Source organism: Myotis davidii, unplaced genomic scaffold (assembly GCF_000327345.1).
Source record: "Myotis davidii unplaced genomic scaffold, ASM32734v1 scaffold49, whole genome shotgun sequence".
Classification (NCBI taxonomy): Eukaryota; Metazoa; Chordata; class Mammalia; order Chiroptera; family Vespertilionidae; genus Myotis; species Myotis davidii.
The window spans coordinates 123014-131647 of NW_006300375.1; the positions used below are offsets into that span (position 1 = coordinate 123014).

Sequence of the window (8634 nt, forward strand, 5' to 3'; positions counted from 1 at the left end):
AAACAGCAGAGTGACCGGGAATGACTGGTCACTATGACACACACTGACCACCAGGGGACAGATGCTCAATCCAGGAGCTGCCCCCTGGTGGTCAGTGTGCTCCACAGGGGGAGCTCTGCTCAGCCACAAGCCAGGCTGACGGCTGCCAGTACAGTGGTGGTGGTGGGAGCCTCTCCTGCCTCCTCAACAGCGCTCAGGATGTCCGACTGCAGCTTAGGCCTGCACCCCACTGGCAAGTGGACATCCCCCGAGGGCTCCCGGGCTGTCAGAGGGATGTCTGACTGCCAGCTTGGGCCCGATCCCCAGGGAGCAGGCCTAAGCCAGGAGGTGGTCATCCCCCGAGGGGTCCCAGACTGCGAGAGGGCACAGGCTGGGCAGAGGGACCTCCTCTCTGCCCCGAATGCACAAATTTTTGCGCACTGGGCCTCTAATATATATAATCATCATCATCATCACCACATGAGGAAATGTTAAAAAACAATAACAACAACAACTTGATTTCAGAGAGAAAGAAAATGAAAAAAAGAGAGAGGGAAAAACATCAATATGACAAGGAAACCTTAATAGGTTGCCTCCCATATATGCCCCAACTGGGAATAAAACTCATTCAGCCTAGGTGTGTGCCCTGATTGGGAATTGAACCTGAAACTTTTTGGTGTACAAGATAATGCTCCAATCAACTGGCCAAAGCTAGTAAATAATGTATTTATCATGCTATTTCCTGATAAGCAAGGTGATAGAATCCATTTCTTACATACTTTATTGAGGGTTATTACTCTTTCCTGCTTCATAGACAGGATGGCTCTTCAAATGAATCAAGATAAATTAAGGTTATTAAATACTAATAATGGTCATAACAACTATCCTATCTAATAAAGAGGGAATATTCTAATTGACCCTCATGTTGTTGCAAAGATGGCAGCACCCACAGCCAATAAGGAGGGAATATGCTAATTGACTGCTCCAGCTTCAAAGATGGCAGCACCCACAGTCACAAGATGGCTGGCAGGGGAGGGCAGTTGTGGGTGATCAGGCCTGCAGGGGAGGGCAGTTAGGGGCAACCAGGCCGATAGGGGAGCAGTTAGCAGTTTCTGTGCTTTTATGGGAACTACAAATGTTCCAGGGGAGAAAGCAAGATCAAGAGCAGCTTGCTCTTTCAGAGAATTCAAAGCCCATTCATCTAAAAATGTGACCATTACCATTTTGGCTTCCTCACTGTGCCTTGGGCCCGTAGTCCCTCTCCCTGGCTAGCAGGCCCCCATGGGCTGCTGGTGCTAAACCATTTGTAGATTGCCTGCTTCTGGGTTGGGGTTTTGTATGTAGCAGACTTGGATGGCCCACAGGGATCGGGCCTAAACCAGCAGTCGGACAATCCCTGAGGTGTCCCAGATTGGAGAGGGTGCATGCTGGCCTGAGGGACACTCCCCCAGTGCATAAATTTTGTGCACCGGGCCTCTAGTCTGTATATATATGACGGTGGTGGTGCGGCAATGAGGGAAGGAGGAGGGGGGAAGGTGGGGAACCACATTGTAGCAGGGCAGCATTGGAGTCTGGCGTCTATTCCTTTTGTGCCTCGCCTGGTGACCGTTGTCTCTTTTCCCAACCCTGCAGGGCCCTTTGGGCCCAGGATTGAGACAGGAAACCATGGTTGGGTGGCGGTGGACTTGGCCCCTTTCCCAGGGGGTATGAGGGCCAGCTCCCTCCTCAGAATCGGCAGCCAACCTCCTGCAATCCCTCTCCCTGCGACCAACCTCTCATGGTTCCTTCCTCCCTGCCTCCCCCCGCCCCCGTGCAGGAATTCGTGCACTGAGCCTCTAGTATGGTAATAATAATAGTAACAAGCAGCAGCAGCAATAGCAGGAAGCTCAGGCCATAGTGGAAAATTACGTTTCTAGAGGCTCCTGTTCTCCACTGTGTGACCTTAAAATGAGAATCATTTCTCAAGCTTCTAAGACACCAGAGCATGGAGGGACAGTGCATACACAAGTAAGCTACCACGTTAGTGGTGGCCTTTGGGGGTTTAAATCGTCTTCTTGTGACCCCAGGAAGCTGACCAGGGAGAAAAGGGAGAAAAGAAGTACAGGATATTTATCTCTATGTTTTGGAAATGCTTTTGATCAGCAGAGCTGGAACAAGTTTCTGTGCTTTTGTGGGAACTACAAATGTTCCAGGGGAGGAAGCAAGATCAAGAGCAGCTTGCTCTTTCAGGGACTTCAAAGCCCATTCATCTAAAGATGTGGCCATTACCATTTTGGCTTCCTCACTGTGCCTTGGATGGCCCTGAACTTTTCAAGAGGAGAGCCTTGCTGGGTCGGCGCCAGCTTGAACAGATTCCTTGGAGTGCAGTGTCCCAGAAAATCTGCCCTCCCGGCCTGTGCTCTGGGGTCACAGCCCCACACCAGGAGTGATCCTTGTACCTACTGGACTACCCATCTGCCTCTCTCCCAGGTGTGGAGAACTGTACATGTAAAGCAAGGCTGGGCCATCTTTACCAGGCATCAGGTCTTCCCTGATCTCAGTAGTCTGTCTCTTTGCTGGGACCAAGTGCCAAGTGATGAGTGTGAAAATGAATAAGAATAAGAATAAGAATAAGAATAAGAATAAGAATAAGAATAAGAATAAGAATAAGAATAAGAATAAGAATAAGGAGGAAGAAGAAGAAGAGGAAGAAGAAGGAGAAGGAGAAGGAGAAGAAGAAAAAGAAGAGACGAGCAATGAACTAAATGAACAAAAACAATGTAAGAGCTGTGTGTTCCATTACCCAATCCTATTATGAGCACCAGTCTAGCAATAACAAGAAGTTGTCCTTTTGTCTGTAAGTCAAGCCATTGGAGTAAGATTGGTACAGTGAGTCTAGATTTCTTCTAGGCATAAGATACACAACTTTTTCTAATCCAAAACAAAAACAAAAACTGAAACAGAACTCAAAGACCCTCACGCTGAAGCCCCCCTAATCCTGCTCCGGCGCCCGATGCTGGTAAAGCTCCATGCTGCAGACCTGCATCTTGTTTCCTGTTAGGTCCTCAGGTCTAAAACTATCTATGGAATGAATGACTAAATCAGGACCCTGATGGTTTGGTCTGTCACCAATTATGTGATCTTGATAAATTTTCTATTGTCAAATTCTCAATTTCTCCATTATCGAGCATTTTAGCCAAACCCTGCAAATCACTCAGAGGAATGTCATAAATGTTAATCCCAAGATACGGGAATTCTGGGGCGTATCTTGGAGCACCTCTGGCAATATGTTCAGTGAGTGGGAACTCTTTCTTTTGAATTGTATGTACTCTGGTTACCGCATCACCCTGACAGCTGAGTTGACTTTTATGTGCTTCTGTAGTGAAGATAATAATACTGACATTCTGAATTTCCTCCTCTGTCAAGCGAGAAGTAGGGGCAAGTTCATCTTTGAGGAAGGCCTTTTGTAACTCTATAATTTTGTTCTATTCCACTTTCTGGAACAGGTCTCAGAACAAAATGTGAGAGAAATTATACTGTACTGTGAACATACAAAATGACAGTGATATTGCATTTCTTTAAATGTTTTACATCCTTTTCTGTTTCCTCTGCTTTTAACTGTCTTGAGTAGTTTAAGCTTTCCTTATACAGAATGAACTCATGGAATTTTATTCAAAGCAAGTTCGAAAAGTCACATGACACCAAATAATTTCATTTAAGTATTTACTTTAGAATTCTGAATGACATGGCTCTTTCAGATGAAAAACAAGTACTAATAAAAAATGCTTTGAAACTTTTATTTAAATACCTAAGATTTATATTTTATGACTCAGCTTTCAAAGTATGGGTGTTTATGAACCACCAGAGTTCCATAATTGAAAAAGTGGCCCAGGAGCATTAAAGGGAGAATAAATTAAAAGGAGCACAAAAAGAAACATATTTCAAACCTACTGATTGATCATCTTTCATTCTTTTAACAAACATTCCATTACTATCTTGTGTGTGTCAGAAACTATGGTAGGAGTTTGGGATCACAGTCCTCTACTTCCCAGGCTCCTTGTGTATGTACGAAAGCAACACTGGATTTAGTGCCTTGGAGTTCAGTCTTGGCCTCTGCCACTAACCTGATGATGGATGACCTTGGGCAAGTCACTTCCAGTTTTGGGGCTTCTTCTATAAATCAGTAATAGATAAGAGATTCGGCACTAATGCTGTTTGATTTTTAATTTCTCTCCCTCAAATACAATGATAGCACAGAACTAAAAGACAGTGTTTAGGTTAAAAAACACACAAAGTAAATCATTCTAGAAATTCTAGAAGTCATATACATTTCTATTACAAAATTCATCTATATAATAAAAGCCTAAGCGACCATTACAGCAGAATGACTGGTTGCTATGATGCACACTGACCACCAGGGGGCAGATCCTCAATGCACGAGCTGACCCCAGGTGGTCAGTGCACTCCCACGGGGGAGGCTGCTCAGCCAGAAGCTGGGCTCACAGCTGGTGAGCACAGCAGCACTACCAAGTGGTGGCAGCAAGTGCAGCAGGCCGGGATGGGCGCAAGTGGCGTGGCTCCTGGTCTCGATTTGGGCTCCTCCCTGGCCACCTGCCACTTGGTGCCCTGATACATCCCCCGAGGGGTCCTGGACTGTGAGAGGGTGCAGACTCGGCTGAGGATCCCTGCCTGGCCCCCTGCCATGCATGAATTTTGTGCACCGGGCCTCTAGTTTGTTCATAAACAAAACACATACATTAAATTTTCACAAAAAAGAATAATATTATAAATCTATTGTTTTTTCCTTATTTATTCAGGAAACATTTACATAATACCCACTCTGTCCCAGAAATTGTGTTGGGTGTTTGAGATCAGAGATGAAACATTCTCTGCCTTAAGAAAAGCTCACCATTTAGAAATGGAGCTAGAGAAGGAAATATGAGTGCTATTCATAATCGACAAATATTTGCTGAGTGCCCATTATACTTGGGATACATCAGTGAACAAAACTGATAATGATCCTTTTTATGGAGTTTATATTCAAGCATGAAGATCAAATCATACAGAATAAACATGAAAATTATAAATGATGTGGTATGAGAAAAGGAGAAAAAAATCATGGTGTTAAAAAAGTAGAGCAGGTTAAAGGGTAATGGGGCGCCTGTGGTAGGGGTTGGTTCAGTACATCGCAGTTTTAAGAAGGTTGCCAGGCGGGCCTCATTGGGAAGCTAACATTTATGTAAAGGCTTGAAGGGAGTAAGGGAATTAATTAGCCATAGGAGGTATCTGGGGAAAGACATTAGGAGCAAAGAGAACTGTCAGTGAAAAATCCCTAAGTTTGGAAACAAGGGTGCTGGAATGAAATGAGAATGGGGGGGGTGCGAGTAAAAGGAGGTGACAGAAGAGTAGTAAGAGTCAGGGAGTGGGCAGATAAGGTAGGGCCTTGTAGGACATTTTAATGTACACATTTAGATAATTTAGCATCTTGGTATCTTCCCATAGTAATGCATTTTCTTGTCCAATCCTCATATTTACCTGGTGGCCGAACTAAATTCCCTCTCTTTTCTGTAGTTTCAATGTTTCTTTTTCATTTTTATTTATTGATTTGAGAAACCTTGGAGTATTATTGGGATGATGCTCTAACCAACTGAGTTACCCAGTCGGGGCCTAAATCTGTTTCCCACCCTTCTACTCTCTTCTGAGTTGGAGAATGACTGGTAATGCCAGACAAATTGAAATACCACTTCCTGGTCAGGTCTGCACAGCAAGCCAAATTGTAGAATCAAAGTCAGTTATTGAACAAAGCAGACCAAAACAAAACGAGCAAACACACAAAACCAACTTTTTAAAAATCCAAATAATGGCCTTATTTCTCTAGTTTTCTTTAACATTTTAGACTCAAACAGTCAGGGAATGAAGAGAAATATTTTGGTTACATAAAACACCTTCCAAAGGCTCCCTGAAATTTAATAGTTCCCTTTCTATGAGCTTTTGATGAGTAGATATATTTGCATGCTCAGGAGTAAGGAATGAACTAGAATAACAAAATTAATGGATGCACATGGTGAATAAAGATAAGTGATTACTCCAAGGTAGTCAGAAAGGGAAAGAAGGATGCGTATCTTATTCATCCTTAAGAATTAAGTGCATTGTAGATATGATTTATAGATACCTGAGAGTTCATTTATATTTAGGGTAAAGATATCCCTTTTTACTGACTCTATGGTTCATTCTTATTTCCTGGAGATGTCAGTGGGAACTTACCTGTTACTCTGAGATAGAAACAAATGTGGGAATACAGAGCACAGAAAAGGTTTTCCTCTTTACCATCTACAAAAGTCACTCTAATATTAAGAGACGGTATCTGTCAGATGGATAGGAAGGAATATTGACATAATTGATTTCTGCTACTTTTGGCTCCCTGTGGGTAAAATGAAGAAAAGATGTGCAAGAATGAAGGCTGGTCATTTTTGTAATTGTCTTCAAGGCTGGTTTAGGGATTAGAATTCTAAAATAGGAAATAATAGTCATGGGACCCTCTCAGTATTACCAGTGATTTTTCAGACCATTTGACTTCTGAGTGATCACCTAGAAGGGAGATCTGAGAATTGCCTCTTGCTCCAATGATGGTGTGATTTGAGCATACACACTTTCCTGTCTTAAATGATAAATTAATTGAAACAGACTGTGCAGTCTAGAATGATACCTCAGTGCCATGGGACATTATTAGCAATTTAGGCAAATTGAAAGCATTTTATCATTGTAATATTTTTGACATAAAAATCTTTTGTGCCCACTAATATTACATACCATTTAATCGTTTACAATTAAGCTAAAGTCTCCAGAACCAGTACTTTAATGCACGAATATTACTTGCATCTTAGTAGAGAATGGTACCCTAAAGATTTTGTGCTTCTTATATGTTAGTTATGCATAAAAATGCAATGTTATGTTTAGAAATATTTAGACATAAACAGAGAGGCAGCAAACCCCACTTTAAATACACTTTTGCATGTTCACTACTGTATCAGAATGACTTCCATCAGTCTTCAACTTGCTTATTCTCAGGCTCCCAGAAAAAAGTTTCATTTCATAACATAATTTAAGAAAAGCCATAATTCTGAATGCCGACATGGAAATGTTTCTATATAGCAGGAGAAATAACCTCAAATGCCTGGAAATCTCCACGGTCTGAGTAACTTTCCCTCATCCCCCTTCACCCGCCCCCACCCCCCAACTTGACTCTGGGAAAAGAGTGTGTGTTTCTCTCTCACCTACAGTGAAAGTTATGAGGTTCTTTTGCTCAAATCACCCACAAGGAAGCCTTGGAGGTTCATGTTCCTTAGGGAGCTGTCAGTTCTGCTCAGGAAGATTAAATGCCCTGATCCAGTTTGTTACATTTTACAGCGAACAACAAGCAAGAGAGTGAATGTAGCATAGCCCACATCCATCCGGCAGCTACCACCGTCAGCCCTGCCTAGGGGGCCTTTCGATGCCACATAGGGTACCAGCCAAGACATTCGCTAAACAGTAATAAAGAACATCAAAGACCCATCGTATTGCATCTCACCATGTCTGTGTAACAGTTTAAACCCTTGCTGTGGCTGGGAAACCATTTCTGGGTGGAGGTATCCCTGCTTGCACCCCAGAAGATGAGGCAAGGCCCCTTGCTTACCTGTGAAGTTGATTTTCAGCAAGTAATCCTTGTACAGCTTCTTCCCGTCCAGGATCTTCATAGCGTCGCACAGCTTGGTGGTGTTGGGACAGAGGGTGCGTTGCATTTTGTGCAGCGCGTGGGCCATGGCGTAGACCGCGTTCACCACAAACATGATCTTGGATTCCTGCTCGTAGTTGCTGCTGTCGATGGCCAGGTGCTTGTCGCAGGGGCGCCGGTGGTTGCGCTTGTTCTGGAGGCTGCACTGGAACTTCTGCTCCCAGAAGTCCCGGAACCAGGGGTTGCGGTGGTTGTTGGAGGGGTTGAGGCTCTGGAAATAGCGGTCGAACGGGCGGACCCGCTGCGAGGCCAGCTCCAGGGTGATGGCGCCGTAGGCCACGTGCTCGCTGCCCTTGACGATGCTCTCCTGCGCGCCCCAGCCGTCGCTGGCCACCCAGGTGAAGGAGGCGTTGGCGCGGCTGGCGGCGGCGATGAGCTCCCGCGAGTCGTCCCCCCGCATGAACAGGACCACGACGCGCGCGTTGGGCTTCTGCAGCAGCTCGCGGATCACGCTGTCGTAGGACTTGCGGATGTTGGAGCGCCCCACCTTCTCGGCCGTGGCGATGCAGATGTTGCGCAGGCGGGCTTCCTGCTCGAAGGCCTCGATCCCCGTCTCCCCGTAGTCGCCCTCCGAGGCCACGGTGGACACGTAGGTCCAGTTGAAGAAGCGCAAGATCTCGGCCATGGCTTTGGCCTGGTAGAAGTCCGGGGGCACGGTCCGGGCGAAGTAGTCGTAGCGGGACTTGTCGCTGAGTTTGGCGCTGGTGGAGGCGTAGCTGATCTGAGGGATCTGGAAGAGCCTGAGCAGGTTTGCCACCTGGAGGAGGGAGCCAGGGGAAGCAGGTGGTTTAGACATCCAACCCAGGGACAGAAAAGACAGATAGAACCAGGCTCTTTACCCAGCGCCTGTGTCCCCTCCAGATCACTGAACCTTTCCCGAAGCTTTGCCAGAGAGGTGGTTT

General features: G+C 45.2%; 1 protein-coding gene across 2 annotated transcripts in view; it reads right to left on the reverse strand.

The window, feature by feature from the left end:
* Window positions 1-8634, reverse strand: part of GRM3 (glutamate receptor, metabotropic 3) — a 198471-nt gene that overhangs the window by 57254 nt on the left and 132583 nt on the right. For both annotated transcript variants that reach the window (XM_006777143.2, XM_006777142.2), the window contains exon 3: window positions 7634-8489. In XM_006777143.2, coding sequence (XP_006777206.1) covers window positions 7634-8489 — 856 coding nt within the window. The remainder of the gene's footprint in view (window positions 1-7633; window positions 8490-8634) is intronic.